The sequence below is a fragment of the Ursus americanus genome, chromosome 3 (genome assembly GCF_024610735.1).
Source record: "Ursus americanus isolate L20-20 chromosome 3, mUrsAme1.1.p, whole genome shotgun sequence".
In the NCBI taxonomy this organism is placed as follows: Eukaryota; Metazoa; Chordata; class Mammalia; order Carnivora; family Ursidae; genus Ursus; species Ursus americanus.
In genome coordinates this window covers 85,187,505-85,213,481 of record NC_142129.1, presented here as the reverse complement: position 1 = coordinate 85,213,481, position 25,977 = coordinate 85,187,505, and the positions used below count along the sequence as shown (strand labels likewise).

The 25,977-nt window shown below is 48.0% G+C and overlaps 1 protein-coding gene across 7 annotated transcripts in view; it reads left to right on the top strand.

Annotated features, from left to right (window-relative positions):
• Positions 1-25,977, top strand: part of ATXN7L1 (ataxin 7 like 1) — a 234,206-nt gene that overhangs the window by 90,518 nt on the left and 117,711 nt on the right. The window contains exon 4 of one of the 7 annotated variants that reach the window (XM_087861182.1): positions 14,547-24,017. The exons of the other annotated variants lie outside the window; for them this stretch is intronic. Within the exon in view, the coding sequence (XP_087717308.1) occupies positions 14,547-14,632 (86 nt within the window). The 3' untranslated portion in view covers positions 14,633-24,017. Of the gene's footprint in view, positions 1-14,546; positions 24,018-25,977 lie in introns of those variants that run through there. 7 annotated transcript variants of the gene reach the window in all.

Sequence of the window (25,977 nt, the reverse complement as noted above, 5' to 3'; positions counted from 1 at the left end):
CTGTTATATGCAGGCATTGTTCTGGTGTCGCAGGCATCGTGGTAAGCATCACAAACAAGGGCATGGCTTTCTTGAGGCCTACATTCTGGTAGGTTAAATGACATAAACAAAAATGCAACCAAGTCCTATGAAGAGCTGGCACAAGAGTGTCCCAGCAGAGAGCACAGCAGAAGAGGTGGGCGGGACCAGAACTATAGAGCCCTGCAGGCCAGGGTCCAGAGTTTGGGTTTGATTCTGAGAAGACACTGAGGGCACCCAGAGAGGGAAAGACATAATTTGGTTGATATTTTTAGATGATCACTCTGGCTGCTTAGAGCCTGGGAAACCTCCTAGGGACAAGTGCAGTGCTGTGCAGATAGACAGAAAAGGATAACTTTGAGGTCCGTTCTGGAAGTGTAACTGACAGAATTTGATGATGGGCTGAATTGGGAAAGAGAGGGGTCAACATTTAGGATTAGTCAGCAGGGGAATGGTCAGTGATCTGGTGGGAATGACGGCGGAGGATGACGACATGGAAACCAAGACAGGAAAGCCTTTTGTAGACCCGGTCAAATGCCAAGAGGTTGAGTGAGAGGAGAAAAGAGAAGAAGCCTCTAGATTTGCCACCATAGGCTGTTACTGATCTTGACAATAGCCATCTCAGATGTGTCTTGAGATTTTTTTTTCCAAGTGCAGGTGACTTCATTTTTACATCCCTGATAGACCTCTTTTTAGGCTGACAGCGCCCCAAGTGTGTTATCTGCATTTGTGCTGAGCTCAGCTGCCACCCAACCAAACCGTCAGCTCATTCCTCTGCCCCTGGCATCCCTGTGTTCTGTGGGACTGATCACTATGCAGCGGGGTCACCTGCAAACACTAGCTGCTGAGCCTTATGCATCCCTGAGTCCCAGTGCGGAGCACATTTCCTGACTTGCTACACAGTCAGGTAGAAGGAAGGACTCCTCCAATCCCAATTAGTGTGCTCTCACACCCTCCACCTCACCAGTATTAGCATATGTGATGGCTATTGCAAATGCTCGTTGACTTGTCCATCCCATCTCTCTCCCTCTCTCTCCATCTATCCCTCTCTCTCTCTCTCTCTCTCTCTCTCTCTCTCTCTCTCTCTCTCACACACACACACACACACACACACACACACGTACCCCAGACCAGGAGTAGTTCCAAGGAGCCAGGAGCCCTGTCGTCACACTCACCATTATATTACCTGCGTCAGTGATGAGTGCTGGATATACAGTTGATGCTCAGTGTACTTCTTTAAAAATGAACCTTATGAGAAAAGAGGGAGGAAGCAAACAATGAAGGAAAATTGGCTTGCTATTTGTGAAGAAGCCAGATTCCACATGTAAACGAGTACATTCATTTAGAAGATACCACTCCTTGAAAGAGAATGACGGGCTCTGTTCTAATACGGTTGGAGAGGCGGCATCCGGGGAAACGTCCTTCCCCGCTGAGCGGCTTGGGAGGCTGCTGCTTTGATCCTTGACCACAGCTGATTTCTGGAGGGCTGTCACTGTAACATGACCCCTGGCTCTGACTCATCACTGGCTTGTCCTCGCTGCGCGGGCTGCACTGTTCCATTCCTCAGAACAGTATCAACCGAGGAAAATTAGGGGAACAGTCATCGCTTTATTTAAATCCGAGGAAAGAATGTTGCCAGCACAGATTCAAAAGGTCATTTTGCAATTCTCCCCATCCTGAGCAGTGAGTAGAGCAGCATTTCCCAGGCAGCGTTCCCTCCCCGGTGTAGTGAACCGGCACCGCAAGAGCTAGAGCTGCAGGTGGGTGCACACATGCCGGGACCCCTGCACCCAGATCCCTCCGGGGGTTTGCAGCAGCTCTCCCAAGATTGAAGTGCTCTGAGGTCTTGGAGTAAAACACAAAAACATCTCTTTCACTGTGGAGTCTCATCACTCTCAATTTATCTGAATTCAGCCATAGGCACTGGGTAATCATCATCACCATCATGATGCACTTCTCTTTCCAGTAACGTGACCCCAGACACAAACCCACCTTATCTGGGGCAGGAGCAGAGAAACAAAGATTTTTTTTTCCAGCCCTGGAGGAAGAAGTGGCCATAGACAGAGCCCACGATCCCCAGACCAGATGCACTGTGCTTTATAACAGAAGGGCATTCGGCGGTGTGGTGGTTACACATCGTTTTCACTGAGGTGATGCAGGAACCCAGCTCTTGTCCAAGCTGGAACTCTGCTGAGTGCTTGTCCTTTTAGAAGGGGCTCTGGAGTTCTCGCTCAAGGAGCTGATTCTTAGTGCTTGGCCGGGGTCCCTGAGAGTGTTACCTCCCAGAGCGTCCCATGCAAGGAACCCGCGTGTAGATTTGCCTTGGGACTTTAAAGAAGGTTCCAAGCCCTCTTGTTTCTAAAGTCATAGCCCTTCCCTCGTGTGTACGTTTACTATGGCAAGTTTCTTTTTCCCTCAAGAAAGGTGCTGTTAAATTGACATGGTGTCTCAGCAGTTAGTGGCATCCTGGAATGGAGGGAATCCTGCAACTTGGATGGGACCTGCCCTGTGCTGTTGCACAGAGCCAGGCCCTTTGGAAAACGGAGCGCAAGTTAGAGCAGGAGACACGGAAATAAATGAGTCCGGGGTCAATAAAGGATGAGAGTGCGCAAATGATTTCGCTACGATGAATCCTGCTTCACATGGAATGAATAATAACTTTCTTTCTGGGGAAAGACACCTTTGTTTTACAAAACTGCAACTGTAGATTTCTAAGGTGTGGTTTCTGGCAAACCCTGTGATTTGTTTGCCTATTAGCATCCTCGATGCTTTGCTTCTCTCCCCCAGGAATTACTTCTTCAAATTCCTGAGCCTTCCCCAGAGCTGCGTGTGGCTGCGTTCGTGTTGTGTCCGTGGTTTCCGCTCAGCTGCACGAGTGGCTGCCCCCAGCCCATACCTGACCCTCTTCAACAAGTGCCGGCCTCCAACAGGGGCGCTCTGCGTCCGTCCCCATTAGTAAGGTCACACTGACACCGGCCCTGCATTACGGGCAGTTCTGGGTGTCATCCTGATGGCGGCCCTATCTCCAAGTTTAGGTGAGTCATTACCAGCGTGTTTAAGGAGGCAGGGCCTGGATGGCAAGTGCTTTCAAAATTCTGACGCTGCTTTCTCGGCTGCCCTGTCAGATCCTTACCACTTGTGACACTCACCGTTGGGTTTGGCAGTGGGGCCCCTCTGCCCTCATGACAAACCTTTGCCCCGCTGCGAGGAGCCCAGAGACCCGCGGGGAGGCCCAGAGGTGGAGGGGTTGCCCGGGCGAGCTGGCCCGCCTGGGGCTTGTGATGTTTGTAAGCCAGGAAAGCACCGGGCTGTTTTAACCACCGCAGGTGCGCGGGGCACAGGCAGAAGAGCTGTGTCCTTCTCTCTTATCTTCCATCTTTCTGCCTCCCACCCCCGCTCACCCACAGAACCTACACACCTGTCAGTAATTCGATTCGGTCCACATTACCCTGATCCTGTGTTCTGTCCATTTTCTGTTGTTTGGAGGTTTTCTTTTTAATATTTGTCTCCTTAGTCAACCAGCACTGGAACTGAATTGGATCGGCAGCACGGTCCAGGGGAAGGACCATCTGTCTGGTTTGGGTTTTGTTCTGAGGGATTCCTTGGGGGAAGCGCTTCCTCCCCGCAGGATAAACGGACCTATATTTTTCCTGTGGGTCTCCCCTGCAGCCTTCCCGGATCATTTTTCAGCGGTGGTTGGCCTTGTAAAAGAACGAACAGGAGGCCCCATACAAACTGTGACCTGCAGTGTTTGCTCGATTCCAGGACACTCTTCTTTGTCAGATGTCACATCAGCCAAATAGCACTTTTCCCAGGTGCCAATGGCACTTCCAGAACAGTCTCTCCACCCAGCCCGCGCTGGTGATTAGAAAGGGATGGGCCTATAGTCTGGCGAGCCAGGCACGGCCTGGGGAATGAGCCAGGAGCAGCTTCTAGGGATACGCTGCTGGGTCATAATTAACCCGTGCACATCCCTCTTTTCTTCTGGGACTCAGGTACTTCACCTTCCCCTTGCTGTAGAATTTAGTTTGAAGCACAGAAGAATGAAGTTATCATGGCTAGGGAGTTTCCTGTTTCTGGTGATAGCCCCTGACAAATGTCATGTCAATTAACCTGGTCCCATAGCAACTCAGCCACACAGGAAAAAAAAAAATCACACAACCACCAAGTGGTAATTTAGGAGTGTGGTTTTAGTTTTCAGATGTAAGAGTAGTTGGGGGAGACCTTACTGTTGTTTTATTTTTGATTTCTGGTTTAGTTTGTGATGGGCAGAGAATGTTAGCTCTAAGTTCTCTGTTTTATAACTTAGGATATTTCCTTTGTGACTAGTTAGCATGCAATCATTTTTTTTTAATGTGTCATATGTGATTAGAAAATGTGTTTAAACTCTTTTATGTGCAAGGTTCCATGTATTTATTATTTTGTTGTTCAAATCTTGTATATCCTCACCATTTTTGTCTGCTTGGTCTGTAATTTCTGAGGAAAGGGTTTTGTTTTTTAAGATTTTATTTGTTCATTTGAGAGAGAGAGTGAGTACAAGCAGGGGATAGAGGGGCAGAGGGGCAGAGGGAGAGGGAAAAGCAGACTCCACGCTGAGCAGAGAGCCCAGCGTGGGGACTCAATCCCAGGACCCTGAGATCATGACCTGAGCAGAAGACAGACACTTAACCCACTGAGCCACCCAGGTGTCTCTCTGAGAAAAGGGTCTTAAGTCTCCTACGATAGTTGTAAGTGTGTCTGTCTCTCCTGGAACTCAAATGGCTTTTGATTTACAGTTTTGAGACTGTGCTGTTGGATGCATATAAGTTTATGACACATGTCTTTTTAGCGGTGGAGTCCTCATCCCATTAACTTCCCCCTTAGGTCCTATTTTATCTGATTAACTTTCCTGCCCAGTTTTCTTTTGGTGAGTATATGCTTGCCTTGTCTCTTTCCAGTCTTTTATTTTTAACTCTTCTGTGTCCTGTTGTCTTGGGCAGCTTTCTTGTAACCAGTATTTGTAAATTGTCCAATCTGATAGTGCCTTTTAATAAGTAAGTTTTAACCATTTACATTTATTGTGGTTACTTTATATATTTGGACTTATTTCTGTCTTTTAATTTGTGTTTCTATGTACGTTGCTTTTTATTTACTTCTTTGTTCTCCTTTCCTATCGTCCATTAGATTAGCAAAGTTTTCTTAACCTTCTTCCCATTTTTCTCTCTGCTAGTTTGGCCAGCATGATCGTATTTTATATGTATGAATTTAGTTTATATTATACATATAGGTGTATATATATATATATATATATATATATACATATATAATGTTAAATATATATATATATATATTTTTGTAGTTCTTGCCATTAAGTTTTTAACATACATACTGAACAATAATTTTTTTAATAAAAGCTACCATTATCCAGGATTTCGGTGTTTTCAAACAACCCAAAGACCTTTGTACACTTTTCTCTTAACTTAAAGTCAACTGGTAATTACAATTAAGAGTTGAAATCCTGGCCCAAAGCATTGCCTTGCATTCTCAGCCTACTGACTCACAGGGGGATTAGAGGCTCCCTGATTGATTTATAAAGCATGAACTTTTTACTAATTCACTCTGTTTTACACCCTGGGGTGTTTTTGGACATCTGTCAAGTTCAGAGTGATACATTCATTTCCAGTTTTTAAAAAATCTGTCTGTCAAGTTCCTGAAAATGTTCTGAAGTAGGATTGGACAAACGAGAATTCAGAATCCTATGCTCTACTGCTAGGGCCTGTTCCCATAAATCCTGTTTGTCATGTGTAATGATTTTTAGTGAGAAAATGAAGGGGCTCCTCCCTGCTGACACCTGCTTACTTATCCCTTGATTCTCAACTGTTAATGTGCATATGAATCCCCCAGGTGTTTGCTAAATGCTCAATTGCTAAAATGCAGATTCTGATTCAGTATGTCTGTATTTCTGATGCTCTTCCGGGTGATGCTGGTGCTTTCAGTCCATAGACCACATTTGAGTAACAAGTGCTTGGAGAATAAAATTTAGCTAGGAAAATTGGGGCTTCAGCCCTGGGTCAGGGTTCCATGACACCTTACAAAACAGCAGATAGCAGAAGAAATTCTCTCTTTGGATTGGTTTGGGATTCAGGGTCATTCGAAGTCTGAAGGTCTCCTGAAAGCCTTAAGGTCTGGCAGAGCCCAGCGTGCGTGCTCAGTGTGCACACTGTGTGTCCCTCTCACCACTGCGGGCTCTGTCTGCCTTCCCTCAGTGCTGTTAGCACAGCACGTGCTTCAAATCTCAGTCCCTTCACTATGTCACCTAGACGTGACTCTGTGAGTCAGTGCCCCAAGAAAGAGCTTGCCTGGGGCCAGGGGCAGGTTTCCTGGTAATTTATGTTTAAGACAAGCTTTTAATAGAGCTACACTTTTAAATAGTAACCAGGAAAAAGATTCTCTCTTTTTAACGGGTAGCCATTTATAGGACTCAGCTGTTGAGGCTCAAGGGTAGCATTAGGCTTAAGTTTAATCTTCTGTATACCATAATTTACAGCACTGAGTAAAGCATTGTACGTACAACGATTTCAGTCATTTGCTGTGATAAATAGCTATTGCTCTTGGCGGAACAGAAACACCGTCTCTGCTTTCCATTTATGAATATTGAATGGTCTCAGGCATGCTTTTGCTGTAAGTTTTTAAAGGGGAAATCCCCACTGATCACAACTTCTCACTAGCCCGAATTGTAATTTCCCTGCTCTGTACACCCATCAGCCCTTGATCTGGACGGTAGTTCTGCAACGTGCGTGTGTCCTGGGGAATAGTGCACAGGGCACTTCTGATGATCCCTGGTGCAAGTCCTGCAGTTTTTCCCTCTGGTGGTTTGGTAGAAGATTTAACTGGCAGCAGGGAGGCACTGACAGGGATCAGGAAAGTACCTTAAAGGTGATCATCTGATGCAGGAAAAATAGACGGGATGTGATTCTGTTGGACTCCTGACAGCGAGAAGATGGTGTCAGGTCCGGAAATTGAAACGAATGGGGGCCAAAGGGGGAAAAAAAAATGTCAAGATTCTAAATCTCTAGGGATCCACTTTTTCGGAACTCGGAGACACACATGCCTTCCACCACTTCCCTTAGTTCAGATACTTTATTCCCTGCCACCTGGGAGGAGGCAAAATGGGCATCCAAGTATGATGCCTGGTAGAGTGACCAGCTTGTCTTGGGAAGTCACTGGGGCCAAGTTGGCCAGTCACCCTAGACTCAGGCTTCCAGAAATTCTCCCCTCAGCCCAGTTCCTTTCCCATGGGCAAATTTTCTGCACTAGGGACTAAAATCCTTAAACTGGCATTCTTTGATTTGTCTCGTGTTTATGAGTACCCACTGTATGCCGAGCATTGCATTGGGTGGTGAGAGAGGACTCAAGGGCGAACATGAGTAGAGGGAGTGAACAAGTAAAATAGTGCCCCTTGGCCTCCTTTTGAATGCCGTGACACAGACTGCCTTCCCGTGGCCCATTTGGGAGTGGCCAGATGCCACTTAGCTGCATCATCTCTCTAGGATGGTTCCTTTGAATACAGAGACTAGAGGCTTCTATTCTCACTACGGCCTTTGGAGGGTGATCGTATATCTTTAGAAACCTCTTCAATTTCTGTAACATCTTGCTGTTTACGAAACACACTCTCTCTAGTACTTCTTCATTCTCACTGTGCTAACAACTCAGTGAGGGGAACTGGGTGCTGGCTTCCCAGTTTGGGAAGCTCAAAGAAATTCGGCGACTTTCCTAAGGTCACTGACTGATAGGCGCAGAGCTGGGACTAGTACTCAGGACTCCTGAATCTGACCTCAGTGCATTTTCTATGGACAGAGACCATGGGGGGAAAAATGCACAGCAGCAGCAAAATATTGAAGGCAAGTGTACCTTTCTGAAACTTCCAACCTCGGCCATTTCGGATTCCGGACGTACAGGCAACCAGCACGTCCTCTCGCCTTCTCGTCTCTGCTTACATGGGATCCAAACTTTCTGTAATAACTACTTGAAACAGTCTTACTGTTCTGATTCTGAAGGAATATTATTCGGTCTGCTTGTAGGTTATGATCCACCCTTTCATTTCCTGGCCAGAAGATTCCATCAGAACAAAGTTACGGTCATTTGAGCAGACGCTGAAGGCGTTCGGTTGCGTTCCGCATGAGAATAAATCCACTCAGCATTCTGATTAGTTACAATCGGTGATGAGAGAATTGTGTGGGCCAAAAACTCCAAGTATGTGTTTCATGCCTGTAACCCTACTAATGAGAAGGGGGTTTGGCAGAAAGCTGAGCTTAGTGTTGCCTGTTAGTATTCTGAGAGCTGGATTATAGACGCAGATACAATACAGTTTGATCTTGATAGCATCTCTCATTCCCAGGCCTCAGATGAGTTTAAGCAGGAAGATGAGAGGCAGTCTGGAGAGAGAATCGTATGTAAGTGGTTCAAGAATCCCGGCCATCTAGGACTCCTTGGCAACCTTGCTATGACCTTGCTTCTCTCTTTGCCCATCTGTGGAATGGGCTTGGTGGTGATGCTCTGAGGTTATTATTAGAAATCAAGAACTTGAAAATGCTTGGCATGTGACTTGTGCTATAAATATGCCTCGCTGCCATGTGGAAAAGGGAGTTTTTAGCTGCAATGTATGATGAGGTGAGGCAGGGAACGTCAGTCACCGGCAGCAGGAGCCTTGCCAGAGTCTGGAGAGGTGTGAGGGAGAGGGCCAGGTGCTTGTGTGAAAGGAAGGAGGACAGAGAGACCATCTATGAAGCAGGCTCGGGCAACCTGGTGGAATGTTCAAAACAAGCAAGCACAAAATAAACGTTTGAACGTCTGGCCTGAATTTAGAAGCAAATAGGGGATTGGAGATGAGCCTCTGTCTTTTCACATTGCAGGCTCTGTGGTCCAGCTGCAGCCATCCACTGAATTCCAGAGGGTTGGGCTTGGGGAAGGAGGAAGAGCTGGGCAGACCAGTGGCCATGTGGGGTTCAGCTGCTGTGTTCGAAAGAGGATTGTATTAGGAGAAGCGGTGCAGGTTAGGAACCAGACAGACCCTGGAGCCGAGCTGTTCCGTGTACTAACGGCTCTGCTTCTCACCAGCCGGGGGACCGTCAGCCAATCCCTCGATCTCTCCATGCCTCTTACCTCATCCACAAAGGGAGGGTGATATTAGTACCTGTCTCAGAGGTTGTCAGGAGGATAAAATGGGTAAACACGAGTGTGATGCTTACAAGAGCAGCCAGCGTCTGTGTACGTAAGCATCGTGAGGGCTTCCCCAGCCTTGCGAATTACGGAGCATGGCAGAGAAGAGACACAAACGGGATTGGTTGAGGGTTGTTCACCTCCGGAAGATTGAGTATGTTGACCATGAGTTATGTGGTCATTGTCAGAGACGCAGTGTCGGCTGGAAAAATGAAGAGTCACAGCCAGATGATAACCAGTCTTGGCTCGACCACTAGCTGCATCCACAAAAGGAGATTCCAGTGGCCAGTATCCTAGAAATTTCTGTCTGTTTATCTCACACAAGTCTGTCTTTCCCAGAGTCACTCACTGATACTGTATCTCTACTCTGGAATCCTACGAAATCATTCCCCTGTTATCTGTCTGCCTCAACATGGGAAAAATCCCTCTCCTCTGGAACTCCTGTCGAATGCCTGCCGTCCTGCCTCCCTGCAGTGTGTGGGCAGGTCTGCTCTCTGCTGCACACGTCTTCAGAATGACTGGATTTCGGGCTTTCAGAGCAAGTGTCTTTAAATCCACTGGTGAAAGGAGACAGCAGTCATCTGCGGGTTGGTGTTTGCCAAAATGTGGCCTTATGACGGGATGAAATGATGGCTCCTGGCATGAAACCTGGTTCCCCCTGGGCGTACACCCAGCCTGAACAGCTCCTTTAAAACCAGAAGCAATTTGTCATCTTTTGATTCTCTTCCAGCACTGTCCCTGTCACAGGTAGATAAATGAGGCGGCATATAGGTGTCCAAACGCAGGAACGTCTAATCCCTGCAGTTTCCCGCGGAGCCGTCACTCCACGAGGATGTAGAGCATGGTGGGGTGGTGCCTGGCTTCAGGATTGTAACCATAAGCAAATTTTTTTATCGCATGTCCCATTTCTATGCATGAAATGCTTTCTCAGAACCTCCCAGCCCCCAGCGTGCCATTGATGGGTGCGTTTCTCATTTCAGACTCCTGAAATGAATCATACGTTTGTGAGCCCAACCTCTCATGTCTCTAGTCCCACAGAATGCCACTAATCAAATCAATGTCTCAGCAGAAGCCAGAAAGCACCCCTGAATTAGAAAGAGATGGGGTGGGGCTTGGTGTTCTAAAAAGCATTGATGACAGAAGGCCAAAGGGAAAGGCGGATGTGTTTCCGTTCACCTCAAGTCCCACACTCCCTATATGGCTCGAGAGATACCCATACAGTCTTCTACCCAGCCCAATGTGGACTGTAGATTTTCTTGGTGGTATATAATTGAAGTCACCAGGTCATTCCCAAGGACACAATAGGCGGAAGAGGCCTCCCGGTGCCTCTTGCTTGCCAAAACATGGGAGAGCCGTGAAGCCCCTGTAAATGAAGGGTAGTCCTGTGGGGCAGAGGAACTCTGCTAGCCAGGGCAGGCCTGGTGCCCATGCTAAGGTCTGCGTGTGCTGCTGGTCCTGCCAGACAGCTTTGATGCCTTCTGTGGCCATCGGTCACACCCTTCACCCCCGTGGCTGCCAGATTAACCGGGCATCCACAGTCACGAGAGTCCGGGCTTGGCTGGATCGACTCAAGTTCGTTCCCTAACCACAGGAAAATCATCTGCCCTGAGAGGATTACGGTGAGTCATCGAGCATCCCTGAGGTGCCCTGAGAAAGGAGCAAATGTGGAGCATTTTGTCAAAGCTGGAGAGTGGACCAGTTTCTTCACAGGCCGCCGTAAGGACTTTGTAGCCAGCTCCTAATTATCTACGGTACTGAAGGAGAAATCTAGCATGACCTTTATCATTTAGAAACAAATCCCCCAATTGAACTTGAGCCGGCAGTTTCCTACTAGAAATCTTTGAGGGGAGGGTGATATTTCCTTTTATGTTTTCCCCATTAACCAGTGGTTTTAAAGAGGGACAAAATAACCCGGTGGCGCTGGGATTACAGCACTGGGGGGTAACTGATGTGAGGTTGAGGGACGATGAGTCTAGGCCCCTTTCCTGCCTCTTCCGTTCTTCGTTCTTCCTCTACCCACTGTGTGTGTCCGCGGCATCTACTTTATCAGGTCAGGAGAAGATCAAATGTAGAAATAGCCCCGAGCCTCACCATAGGAAGCACACAACACATCTTAGCTCTTGTGACTTATCTAGACTTACGGAAACTCTTACTTCATCGAGAGGATGAAATGAGAGGGTAGTTTGTTCATACAAGACAGGTGCGGATCTGAGTGCATCTTTAAGGTAATTCTGTATTTCATTCATGGTGACATCCCATCATCTTTTCTATTTTTTTTTTTAAGCTTAAAAGGATGAGCCAGCTGTACATGATATATTAAACCCACACGTTTACTTACTTTAGAGAAGTTACTATTTTGAGAGTATTATCACTCCTGGAAAAAATAAATAAATAAAACAATTTTGGTGTGCCTCTTGCCCGTCTGGAGTTACATGTGAAGAATGATTTCCGTTCCTTGGATGAGTGTGTTCAAATTCCTGCTTTCTTTTCAAGCTTTGTCATAAAGCAAGAGAAGGGAGGACTGCGAACTGGTCGTGGAAGGAGTTCCTTGTAATTTCTCTTCACCGCCCCAGTGTCTGGCGGATAGGCACTCAGTCAATGTCTTATGAATGAAAGAATGAATAATTTAGATGTTTCATCCTCCAAGTCGGTGATACTGAACCTTTAGCCATGCATCAGAATTGTTCAGGGGGTTTGTTAAAACACAGATCGCTGGGCCCCACCCTCAGAGTTTCTGCTTCAGGGGGTCTGGGGGGGGACCTGGGAATGTGCATTTTCACCAAGCCTCCTGAGGATGCTGATGCCGTCGGCCCAGGGGCTATACTCGGAGAACCACTGCTTTGGGGTCCCTTCCACGGCGTCAGTCTACTGGTTTTTTACCTGCTTCAAGACTTCCAAGAGATTGTCTGACCAGGCCCCACAGAACTAAGATAGACTCTGTACAAAGTACCAGGATGTGATCAGATAGAAAAGCAACCTGGATTTTTTTTAATCGCGAAATACATTTTATTCCTTGTATACGTATGAGAGAAGTGAGAATCAGAACACCACCTTCTTCTTGATGGGGTCTATGCTGGTAGGACACAGCCAGTAGAGGTGGGGGTGGGGGCTACAGCTTGCCACCCTTAGCCAGATTGAATCTCCAGTTTGGGAATCCCTGCTTAGTGTCGGATGCACTTAACTGCAAAGTTGAAACGAGACATGACCTTTTGCACAAACTGCAGATGAGCAAAAAGGGTACAGGAGGTGAGCATCTGATACAAAAGGGAACAAGTGCCTTGCAAAGGCTTCTCATGCTGGCTGTCGGCCTGACTGAAGTCATTAGGCCCCCAGGACTCAGAAGCACAGAGGGAGTTTCATGGCCTGAGGAAGGCTGCTCTCTGCAAAGAGTCTTTCTAAGTCCGGATGTCACTTTGGATGGCAGGCAAAGAGCCGAGAATTCCCAAACCCAGGCCCCGGAGAGCTCCCCCCACCAGGCAGCCCCCTCTCCTCAGGGAAAGAGTCCTTGAGACCATGAGGGCACTCAGTAGAGGCCAGTGACGCGTCAGTAGAAGGTACCAGAGGGACACCAGACTCCCTAAACAGAGAGAAGAGATCAAAGTGGAACCTGAGGAGGGAATTGAAGGGAAGGAGGGAACCAAGACCTTTCTCTAAAGTAGGAAGAGTGTATAAGTAACCGTTTGCCATGTCACAAATGACCCCAACATCTGGCAGCTTAAAACCACAAGTATTTCTTGCACTGCACAGTTTCCATGGGTCACAGGCCTAGAGTGGCGTAGCTGGGGCTTCTGGCCCAGGCTCTCATGAGGTTGTAGTCAAGTAGTCATCTGAGCCGCTGTCATCTAAAGGCTTGGCTGGGGCCGAAGGATCCTCTTGCAAGATGGCCCACTCACCTGGCTGTAGGTGGGAGGCCTTAGTTTCTCCTGCTCACAACAGAGCGGTTGACTTCCCCCAGCACCAGCAAGCTGAGAGAGAGAGGAAGGCGGAAGCCTGAACCAAGGGCCTAAGGCTCTCCCCCACTCCAGGCGGAAGGAACGAGATGCCACCACAGACCGAGCCCCTCTCATCCTCCCCTTGCCAGGCTCAGCAAAGCACGGGAATAAGTGACATGGGGCCTTTGATGAAAGGATGACGGGAGCTTTAAAAAGGACTCCAGGGGTGGCTGTGGGAGTGCTGCCTGATGGGGCTGCGGAGGGGTGGTTATGTGCAGGAAGGGGCATCGGAAACTCTGGGGGCTTTAGCCCACAATCCTGTAGGGGTCATACGGGCCCTTTATCTCTTCAGGCCACGGGCCAGCTTGCTTACAAGGGACTGAAGACCCTGTGAGTCCCAAGGTTCAGGTGTGGTTCCAGAGAAGAGGAAGAAGGGGTGCCTGCTGAGAGCCATCTCAGTGCTAGAGAAAGAACAGTCGACAGCCTTGGCATCTCCTAGGTCGTCTGGGCTGCCGGGTGCCCAGGAGGCAAAGAAGAGCAGGCAGACGTGGTGTCCTGGAATAAAGGGGAGCTTCTGGGCTCTGCCCCCAGGAAGGATATTCCAGGAAGGGGAGAGGATGTTAGGAAGCAGGAGTGGGGAAGCCTCACTCTTTTTTATTAAAGTGACCCCATTAGGGATGATGGCTCCACACTGCTAAGCACAGAGGCAGTCAGCCCTTTGTGGCTATGGCTCCTGGGTCCCACACAGAGACCCTCCCATGGGGGCCCATGTTTATTTTGACCACCCCAGCTGCATAAATGGATCTCATGTAGCGGTCTTCTTTTGAGAATGCAGAACCATTGGTGGTCATATTGTACTGTGTCTGTTCTTATCTCCCCCTATCATCCCCAGGGAATAAGCTAATCAAACTTGCTGATGATTTTACACTAAGAAGGAGATAGCTAATAACTTGGATGACAAGTATTAGAATACAATGTGATGTGGATAAATTGGGCCCATGTATTAAGGGCTATAAAATGAGATTCCATCAAGGCATGAATAATGGTGCCTGTGGAAAGGATTAATCAAATACCCCATTAAAAGGTATAGGAATTCTGGTCAGACAGCCCCTGTTTAATTACACTCCTGCCCCCACCCCGCCCTCTCACTCGGTTCCCTCTGAAACTGCTTTCTACTAGGAAAATGTGGAAATGAGTTTAGAGGAAATTATAGAAAAATTGGGGACATACATTTTGATAGAACAAGATCATGAAGACAGATTTAAGCAACCAGTGTTTAATTTAGGAAAAAAAAAAAGATAAGGCAATTGGCGTGAGTAATCATTTACAAATGTAATTTCCAGAGGAGCCCTGTTGATACCATTCAGCAAATGCCAACAAAGCATTTACTTTCCAAAGGGAGAAAGCAAGACAACAAGACAAATGAAGCCACCTCCAGGAATGGACCGGAGAGCAGCCAAGCCATAGAGGAGAATCAGGTGTGAGAATGGACAGTGCAGAAGGTAGACAGAGCTTCTGAAAGATCTTGGAGGACTGGCATTGTCTGGAGAAGGCTTCCTGGAAGAGGAGACTCCAGCGGAGCCCCGCAGTGTGGACAAGCTTCCATGTGCTGCAAACTCGTGAGCACACTCTGGTGACAGGGTTTAGGGAGAAAATGGGCTTGAGGAGAGCAGGGGGCCTCTGTGGGATTCTTCTCTTCATTTCCACCACTACCACCCTGGTCCAGGCTGTCATCACATATCACCTGGACAAATGCAAAAGCCTTCCAGCTGTTTTCCGTGCTTCCACTCTTGCTCCTCTACAATCCATTCTGCACGCCAAAGTCAGAATCAAAGATCAAAGTTAATCATATCATTCTCTTGACCTGTGGCTTGCCATTGCTTTTAAGCTAAAAGTAAATCATTATCATGGCTGTGAAGTCTTGCATGGTCTGAACTACATCCTGTGCCAGGCCCCCTTTCACTCTTTATGTGCCAATCAAGCTGACCTTCAGCGTTTCAGCACATTGAGTCTTCCTGCCACAGGGCCCTTGCACATGCTTTTCCTTCTCTATATATGATTTTTTTTCTTCCTGTCCGCTTCCCAAAGCTAACTCTTTACTTATCCCTCAAAATGCATCTTAATGATTACTTCCTCCTGGAAGACTTCTCTGATTTCCTTAACTAAGTAAGCAGTCTCTTACACCTCAAAAACAAGTGTTTATTGTGTGAACATATGATTAATGTTTATCTCCCCCACTAGGCCACAAACTGCAGGAGGGCAGGGACCCAGTCTTTGATCCCCCAAAGCCTAGCACTATTTCAATTAATATGTATCGACTGGATCATGACATTTAATTCGGAACAGTGAGACTAGTGAAGAAATGATGGTTGACCGGTTTGTAGGAGAGCGCCATTGTGAATTCTTAACTGGGATGGAAAGCTGAATTCGTGTTCAGACTCTGCCACCTGCTGGTTGTACTGGTGTAAATAAATCACAGGTCCTCTCGGGGCCTGTTTCCTCGTCTGTAACATGGGGGTACCAACGGCCACTTCACATGGTTGGAGCGAGAAATTCATGAAATAATATATATAAACATTTTTGAACTGCAAAACCAGACATAAATATACTTTGTCATTTTTTCCAGTGCTTGTCATTAACTGTCGGATGGATGGATGGATGGATGGACGGACGGACGGACGGACGGACGGATTAACAGTTAGGGAGAGCCGGGAGGGGAGCCTGGTACATGAATAGCGTGATGGAAGCCAAACAGAGGAGGGAATTTCAAGAAGTAAGAGGAGGCGTGTTGATTGACCACAACGTCACATACGGTAGAGCAAGCAAGGGAAGAGGGGGAGAAAAGTCTTTTAACTCAGAAGTGACTGGCGGCCTCAGGACAAGTCCTCCTCAGCCTGTTCACGTTGTCTGTGCGTTCAGTGACATACTTTAATTGTAACTTACTCACTTTACTGATTTTTATCTTTCTGGGGGGAATCAAATTGATGTGCGCACACAGCAAACTTGGTGAGATTGCTCCAGCTGCCCCCAGCAGGTTCTGCCAAGTGAAGAGGTGAGCGTCAGAGGATAAGAAAATACACCACATGTGTATTTTAATAAGGCCTAGTAAACCCTGGTTATTTATTAAATCGCCATGGATTAGTAGGTTTCTGTTGCCAGGGTCGTTTCATTTTTAACTCTCTGTGTTCCAGGCCGAGGAACAGGGCTGGATGTGTAGACAGGCACCTGTGGTGTGAGATCCTGAGGGCAGTTTCACTGCTGTGAGCTTTTTCTGGGTCTCTGTGTACATCCCACTTTCTACCACAACCATCCACACAGGGTAAGTCACTCTAGCACACACACCCCCTAGCTAAGGATAGGGTCCTCTGGAGTGGTTACTCCCCAACATGGCGGCCTTGGCCTGGTGGTGCCAGGCCCTGACCCAGCCGGTCTGTCTGGCTGAACCTGAGCCCCACGCCTAACATCTCAGGACTGACTCCCATTGAGCAAGAAAGACAGGATGAGTAAATGAACCTCCGATGGCCAGTTTCAACATTCATCTTCACCCCCTTATGCTCCAGACCTGACTGACAAAACTAGATACTCGATAGGAAAAAAATTAAAAACAAACTAGAAGACCACGAGTTATTTCATTTCCGTGCAGTAGTTGGTGGTGTGGAACCTGAGTCTATGACGTAAGGAGGTGGTATTCGAGAAGACTTTAAAAGGGCTCAGGGAAGGTTCGAAGACCCCGACCTTTGAGCATGATGGCTCAAGAGCATGCATGTCTCTGCCTCTTCCCCATGTCTCCCAGATCCCGAACTTTCTTTGACAAGCATAGAGTTCAAATGTTTAGTCAGTAAAGTGGTTTCCTGTGAACTGATGCACAGTTTGCCAAAAAGGAATGCCCAGGCCCTGGTGCCTGGAAGCCCTGTTACGTGCCAGCCTGGGAAGCATGGGAGGCACAAGGCAAAGGCCTCATACCTGCCTTCAGTGGCGGACCCTCATGGGGAGGCTGGGTGGTCAGTGGGGGTGCCTGGCTACAGGCAGGGCTGGACCCTCTCCCATGGCTGCCTGACAGGGGTGGCAGAGCTGGAACCTGGAACCACTGATCTGTCCTCCCTCTGGTCCCCCGAAGGCAAACCCCGAAGCTCTTGAGTCCTTCTGATGTCCAGAAACACGAGGACTCAGTCTCCTGGTTCAGAGCAGGGCCTGGAGGTGGGTTCGCAGTTCAGCTCTGCCTCGCCTAGTTCCTGCCCTCTGCTGGCTGAAGTCTCCTGTGTAGAAAATAGGTATGACCATGCTTTCTTGGAGAGGCAGTGTGAAGTTTAAAGGCCATAACGCACATAACATGCTTAGACTGAGCCCAGCCCAGCATGAGAAGTGAGCTAACAGAAGCATGGAAACCATGGTAGATTTAACCCCATTTCCAAGTTCTGGTCTGCCTTGGGACATCCCCGCTGCGCCCCAGCTCAGCCTGCCTTTCGGGAAGGTCACACACTGGGTGGCTCTTAGAGGCTGAGGTTGGAAATCTTGAGAAGCTAGGAGTCCATGATGGGGTTTGGGGTGGAGGACAGGGACAAGAGAAGAGTTTGAGGAAGAACTCTGTGTGATTCCTAGTGAGCCAGAGATGGGCCCAAAGGAGCAGCGGGAGCAGCTGGGAAGACAAGCCGTTAGACTTGAGCCCCAGCATGACAGGGTCGCAGAGCCCAGACAGGAAGGAATTCCAGGGAGTATCAGATCTTTCAGAAAGGTAGCCTAGGACAGGCACTAAGACGAAGAAAAAAGCTTCTGAATCATATCTGCCTTTTCAGTGAAAGTGAATTCAAATTAATTTAGTTGTAGAGTTTTAAACACACACGTTGTCATCACTGGAAATACCCTAGCGCGTTGTAAAAAAACTTACCGAATTGCAACTCACTTACCATCTTCACTCGAAGAGCAGGAACCCAGTCTTGCAAGCAGATTTGAAAAATCCCTAAGCCCAGGAAAGACTTGGGTCTGCCTGTCCACTGTGCCTTGTGTTCTTCTGATTCTATTTTCCTCCCTGCTCCTTCCCGTCCCGCATTCTCCCCACTGTTAACAGGGAGGAGGACACACAATCCTGATCTCCTTCACGGATAAAAACCCCGGGAGAACCAAGGAAAGAAATACGAACAGAGAACCAGAATGTGGTCAGTTCAGGCCTCTGCCTGATTTCTTTTATTCCCCTCTGACGTCTTTCAGGGCCCTTCCATGGCTTTATGCAACTACTGCCATAATAAAGGTCAGGAGCCTATTGAATTTGAAGAGAGCCTCAGGTTTTGAATTTTTTGCTGTACCCATCAGTTTTGGAGTTTTTTCTTTCTGTGCAAATCAAAACGGACCCCACACGTGTTTAATTTTTTTTTCTTTTAAAGATTTCATTTATATTCATTTACTGTGTGAGCACGTGCACACACAAGCGAGGGAGCAGCAGGCAGAGGGAGAAGCAGCTCCCCGCTGAGCAAGGAGCCCGATGCAGGACTCGATCCCAGGACACTGAGATCAGACCTGAGCCGAAGGCAGACGCTTCACCGACTGAGCCACCCAGGCGTCCCTCACACGTGTTTAAGTGTTATAAAACCTCTTGTCTCCTAGTACAAGAGTGCTCAGTTCTTTTGTCCCTTTTGGGATGTCAGAGCCCTGGAGTGTGTAATTTAGGGTCCTCAACTTATTAGGGGGGTCTTGAGGTCACCACTAAGTGGATGCACTCTGTATTAAGTCAATATTTGATAAAGCCTTTTGAAATGCTAATTATGTTTGTGGGACTGTCTTCTGAGATTAGAGAAAGGAAGAGCTTTTTTTAAGTGTAACTTTTCTTGCTCCAAACCGTAAGTAAATGGCCAGATCTCATCTTCCCTTCATCTGTCATTTATATTTATTACATTTGGTGAGTCTGGTTAGTGGTCGAGATTCCTTCGGCTTTTGCTACATCCAGGCTCCTATTATGCAATCATCTTTGATAAAACTTAACAGTATACAACCGTGGGCCCTGGGGCATAGTGTGATGTCAAACCCCATTCCAAACTATATTGGAAGGCATTAAAGAGAAGCATTCCCCAGTCACTTCCAATTGTTAAAAAAAAAAAAAAAGTCATAAATCAGTAGTTCCACAGAGAGCTCCCTCAGATCCCATTCTCCTCCTGTCTCATTACCTCTATTGTGAGAAAGTGATTACGGGGGGAGGGAGGGTGCCCTCCTTGAGAACATGCCTTGCATACGGGGTTTTTCTCAAGCAGGTGATTATTTGCATTAAGAATGAGTAGCACTTGGACGTGTTGGCCTGCACCAAGGCAAAATCCAGACAGTGGAAAAAGGCAGGTTTGGTGGTCTGAGACTTCCAACAGATAATTTGCAAGGAAGAGGCATAGATGGAGGGAGAACTGGTGGTCACTTAAAAGAAACATAAAGGACATCTAAAATATGGATAGGACTGGCCTACAGCGTCTCAGGACACACAGTTGGGTGATGATACCACAAATAAGCAGGAGCTGAAGAGTATAAGTTAGGAGTGTGGCTGCTTCTGGAGGCCGGGGGGTGGGCTGCAGTTGGGACGAGTGCGTGGAGGGGCCTCTGGGAGGGCGGCACAGTCCTCTCCCCTGACCTGGCCGGTGCTTACTGGGGCGCTTGCCTTCTTATCTTTCCCAGTGCATTTGCTTTGTGTGGTTTTGAGTGTCTATGCTTTATTTTACAATAGAAACTTCTATTTTAATGAGTCCATTTGGGGTTCATATTACCTACAGTCTTTGGCTTGGGTTGTGAGGGGAGGTCGTCTTAAAATATGTCTTTGTTTTCTTGCTGAGAGAAAAGTTATAAATCCAGCTGGAAATTCACCAGTGGGGTTGTCTGGCAGCTTGGTTGGAACTATGAGCCTGGTGGTGGAGCTTTTTCTGGGTCCTGGCTACTGAAAATCCTATGGTCTTTCCTTTTTCCCCTTTTTTCCTTTTTTTAATGTAGCGAATTATCTAGTCAGTTCCTTTGGTAATGGTATAAGCACCTGCAAACCCGCCTTCCCTGAACAAAACCCGGGACCCCGACAACACCTGCTCCTGCTCTTCCTTCTCCCTGATCTTTGGAAATCTTTAAAGGCCATAAAGGTTTGCTTAGGGGAACTTACCCCTGCCGTGAGCCCCTACCTTTCTCCACCTCGCTGCCCCTGGAAGTGCCAGTCTGAAGCGACCTCCCTTCTGGTGTGATTTTAGGGTGACCTCTCACATCTCTCCGTCCAGCAGGGGCATCATTCCTTTACCTCGAGGCTTTTGCCCCTATTAAGTGCAGTTTCTCGAGAGCATTGACCACCTTAGCACGAGTAAGTCAGGTGAGAGCTAGCTTCAATGGGGGTAAAGTCATAAAGAGTAGGACTCTTGAAGCCTGAGACTGGGACACAGTGAGAAGACCCAACGGGGGGTTGGTGGGAGTCTACCTTTTCTTCCTTTTCTTCTTATTACATCTGACCTCAACATGTTGATATTTGTCAACTAACTCTAGGCTCCCACTAAAACACAGCATTTCCATCCGTCCCTAGAGCTGCCTGAAGCTAGTTATCCAACTTTCTCGGTGCATAAGCCTGAGTCCAAATCTGTTTGGTAAGGAAGGGCAGGGACCTCATCTGTTTTTGCTCGCCATTGAATTCACAATCCCTGGCACGGTGCTCGGCACATGGTGGCTGCTCAGGAGACACTGGATGAAGACGATGAATGAATAAACAAGGAACCAGGCCAACAACCAGCTTGCAGTGAGAAAGCTTGCACAGGGATCTCCAGAGAGGTGCAGGGATAAAGTGACTGCTGTTGCTCTGTAGGCTCTCGGGGACACCTCCGCCTCGCTTCCACCCCTGGGCATCTCCTCAGAGCAGCCTAGGTCAGCCACCCTGTGCCTCCCTGTCCTCCACAAGGGGAGCAGCCAGCAGCTCGTTCTTGAGAAGTACCAGCTCTTCCCACATTTTCTCCCACTTGGACCACACTCCTGGAGTCATGGAAGTATTTCCCCAGATGCTGTCTCATGGGCACTACACAATAACCCCGTGACGTAGGTACTTCCCACTTTATAGAGGAGGAAACTGAGGCCGGGGAGGATTCAAGTCGCTTTTGAGGAACAGAGCTATAACTAGAACATGGAACTCTGGGTCCCTGCGTCCAGGACCCTTCCTGCTGCTCTGTCCTAGGCGCCGAGATCCCAATAAAGGGGGATCAAGGATCAGCCTTGCCCTCAGGAGGCTTCAAATCCATTTTGGGCACAGAAGGCGACCTTACACAGTAAACATAGGCCACTGAACATCCTGGAGCACCACCCAATCCTTCCCCAGGGTAGCTTCACAGAGATGGTATGAAAGATTCCTGTCATTGCTCCTCAGAAAGTTTCTCTCTCTAAACTTATTTACAGAGTATGGAACGGGGTGGCCCCGCAGGCGTCCACTGTCTGCTATAATGGGGAGAACGGGGAGAGCACAAATAATAGAAACCCAGAGGAAATCCCAAAGACCTTATTTTGATCAATTGTGTCAGTCTCACACTTCGGACCTCATTAGAAACGACCACATTGTGGATGGGAAGAGGAGAGCAATGGGTCAAGTCCACAATTGCGACAACCACTCCCTGGAACAGAGTTACTGCCCGGCACGCTTATGCTTTTGGACACCCCCCCCCCCAGCTCTTTCTCGCATCCCTCTCTTCCGATGCTCTCTATGAACCCCTGCAGGCAGTGGCCCCAGGCCCCCTCCCTGCTGGAACTTGAATCTGAGCTCTTTCTGGCCCACACCTCTTTTCTGGCTTTTTTCCTACGGTGGCCCATGTCGTCCCTCTCTTTCAGCCGTCCTTGAGAATGACCCAGCAGTGGCGGCTCCACCACCTGCGAGCCCACAGCCCTGACGCTCACGAAGTCTTGCTTGTATTACGTTGGTTAAGTGCTCACTGATCGCTTAGCTGCATTATAATCATTTAATTCGTCTATGCCTATGAGGAAGAGATGCTTTATTTAGAAGCTTAATAGTGAAAATTTCCGAGTCTTTAGTTCGCGATGGGCTTGCTGGCATTAGGATGATCCCAGGGTCTGCCCACTGTGCTCCTGATATACTAGGCACAGGAGGGTAGAGACCCAGGAGGCTTGGTCCACGGTCCAGCCAGCGTGCTGAGGACCTCGGGAGGGTTGTGGCTCGGTTCGCGGAGAGAGGACAGACCGATGCAGGAAGGCAGGATAATGAGAAAACCTTTGAAAAAATAATCAGATTTTTTAATGCTCCTCCTGGGGCAAAAAGACAGAAAAATTGATCTTCTTGAGCCCCAGGTCGGGGCTAGTCCTGAGGTTGCCAGGCAGTGGTTCTTAGCCAGGACTGTACATTACGGTGACCTGGGAAGCTTTCCCACATCCTGACGGGGCATCTGTGTTCTTAAAACCACACATGGTTCCAGTGTGCAGCCAAGCTTGAGAACCGGCGATCGGACGGGTGGTGACAGCTTCGTCCTGTGTCATCCTGGCTGGGCTGAACTACATCTCCCAGAATTCCCTGTCCTGTGGGTTCCTAATTGGACTGGATCACAGAGGGATTCTCGGGAGAGCTGGAGGACAGAAGGGAAGCAGTACGTGCGTTGTTGCCTCCCTGCTGGCTCACCCCATTGCTGGGTAGCAGCGGCCGCGCCTGCAGTCGCCCCACCTTTCCCTGGATCCCCCTCCGGCTTCTCTGATTACACGGCCAGCTGCGAGTGCTTAGCTCCATGGCTTCTGGGGGATATCCCTACTATCAAGGTCAAAGGCAGCAAGAGTTTTACTCCATCCTCATGGGGTTCCAGATTATTCTTGGTCTACCAAGGTCTTTCCTTCCCAACCACCTGCCCTACGGACTTCACGCTCCAGCATCAAACACAAAAACAACAGCCTTATAGGGGCTGTTTAACCAGCAAGTCCTACTGTGAAAGGTCAAATAACCCTTCTTGATCCGTATATAGATCCGTCCGTATCCATCCTTATAGTTCTGCTTCCTCACCTGAACCGACCGACATAGGTAGTTTTCAGAATTGTGGAGGAAAGGGTTGTTTTTATCCACAGAGAGAAGGCCTTTCTTAAACTGGAGGCTCAGTTTAAGAAAGAGATCCAAGTGGCTCTGATTGAAGGGAGAGACAAGTCTGACAGTTCCCTGTCTCAATCGCCGTTCCCCACGGTGACACATGAGGGGCAACTTGAAAAACTTTGGTAGATTCATGCTCTCCAAGCCTAGTGGTGCATGGGAAACCAGACTTCTCTGGGGAAAATCTTAAAAATGTAAATTCCTGGGCTTTACTTCACATCTAGGAATAAGAATCTCAGAGGATGGGGTCCAAAGTGGGAATTTTTCAGAAGCCTCCTCTACCCCAGCCTTTCCGGGCTGTTGGTAACATTCCAGTTTTTGATGTGGGTGCTCGTCACGTGAGGCTGTTTTGTACACCCAAAGTTAACAGGTGGCATGCTGTGATTTTTGCTCTTTCCTATATGCATGTTATACCTCAGTTAAAAAAAAATGTACCACCCTCCACCCTCCCACTCCCCATAATCCCATATTCCAGTGACTGGCCAAAGTTGACAACCGCCCGTCTAGAAGATTCCTTGTACCCTTCCAGGCAAAATGCAGAGAGGAGGAGTCAGCCATTGGGAATAGTTAAGGTGCATCCACAGTCCTAACGATACAATCCTACGCAGTTATTATAACACTCGAGGAGGAGAGTATGAAACAGTGAGGCAGCCAGCGGCTTGAAGCAGTAGGCATGGGTTGCAAGGAGAATGAGAGGGGGCAGTTTGGAAGATCATACTGGAGCCAGATCATGGAAAGCTTTGAATGGCAAACTGAGAAAAATGACAAGCCACTTTCAAAGAGTTAAGACCTTATTATGAGGAGTAGCATTGGGGGTGGGGGGGGCTCAGGGCAGGGCGGTTGGGGAGGGGTGGTGCTTACAGATTTTGAAAGTGATTGATAAAAGTAACATTTTAAAAAGTGCAATTGTAAAGAGGCACCTGGGTTAACATTTAGGCTCACAAAACATTGCTTGAGATGCAAACTGGTGAGTGACAGAGCAGAGGGCAGGCCCTGGCCTGGAAATGGGACGTGACCTTCCTTTGGTGTTAAGACAGACTTGGCAACCTGCTCTTCTTCCTGAAGTGCCCGCAGTCTATACACACAGTTCTGGAATGCTCTTTAACAGAAAAAAAAAAAAGGGTAAATCTCCATTTCTCCCATTTGAAGGCCGAGGAGATTCCTGCAAAGCTCAGCCGTTACAGGTACGGGAAGATTTTAGAGTCAGAGTGCAGGGACAAACTTCACAGGCTGGTGATTCATTTTTGGCCGTAAGTGTTCAGAACAGGTCCAGCTGTGGTTCTCAGCAGGGCACTTGGACCTGGGGAGCAGCAGATTTGGGGACAACAGTAGAGAAGCGGGTTGAATTAAGATTGTTTCTGGGGCTTTTGAAATAAAGAAGAACAGGACCTACCGCAGAGGGATTCTGAAGCTCCCCCGATTTAAATCCACCAGCCTAAATACGGTCTTGCATCTGCTTTAACACCCAGGAACCGGTTTCCATAGCCTCTTTTAATGGCCCTTTCTGGGTGTGACTACTCTGTGCACCTCCTCCCCACCCCACCCCCAGGCCCCAGAAGACACCTCCAAAGACTACAACTCCGAGAGCTTTCACAGTAAGGGCAGAATTAGGCTTAAATATATTGGTTAAGAAAATCAAACCTGGGGGCACCTGGGTGGCACAGCCGTTAAGCGTCTGCCTTCGGCTCAGGGCGTGATCCTGGCGTTCTGGGATCGAGCCCCACATCAGGCTCCTCCACTGGGAGCCTGCTTCTTCCTCTCCCACTCCCCCTGCTTGTGTTCCCTCTCTCGCTGGCTGTCTCTGTCAAATAAATAAATACAATCTTTAAAAGAAAGAAAAGAAAAGAGAGAGAGAGAGAAAGAAAAGAAAAGAAAAGAAAAGAAAGAAAGAAAGAAAGAAAGAAAGAAAGAAAGAAAGAAAGAAAGAAAAAGAAAGAAAGAAAGAAAGAAAGAAGGAAGGAAAAAATCAAACCTGGCTGGCTCAGTCTGAGGAGAGTGCAATGCTTCATCTCAGGGTCGTGAGTTCGAGCCCCACGGAGGGCATAGAGATTACGTAAATAAATAAAACTTAAAAAAAAAAAAAAATCAGACCATAGGCATCATCCACCTTCTTTGGAGAGATAGACTTTCTTTTTCCTTCTTGTCTGACTTAGAGTATTTTCACGTCACCCTTTCGTACTCCCCCATGCTGTAACCACACCCTAAACTCGATTTCTAAGACTACTCACAGAGAACTCTTTGACCCCCCGGGAATTCCCTCTGGAGGCCCACACACTCCCAAACATCTCTCCACCAGTTCACTGGCATGTGCAGAGGGAATGCAAACCAATCTTAACATTGGTTTCACTCTAAAATAGCTAGCAAAACAACTGTAGTAATGGAAACAGTAATGTGAGGGGCATTTCAAAGGGAGAAGCCAGTTCCCATGCATTCCTGCCATTTCCTTCCTTCACCTCCTACAGATAATTTGAGAATTGATATCCACAAATTCTGTCTCCCACTGCCCGTTCCCCTCCCCAACTCAGGGCCTTTCACAGTTTTTTTCTTGCCAGCATCTTTCAGGAAAGGGAAGTTTACTTTAAGAGTCTGTCCCGCTGGCTCACGAAACCACCTGACCTGCTCCTTGCTCTCCGGGGTGGGCCCAGCCCTGAGGACACAGAGGAAGCCCTGTCCACACCTGGCTCTGGGTTGTTTTGCTCAGATCATGTGTAGCAGCTCTCCAGAGCACTTTACTTGGCTAATAAAAGTTGGCAGAGACACAGGGCACAA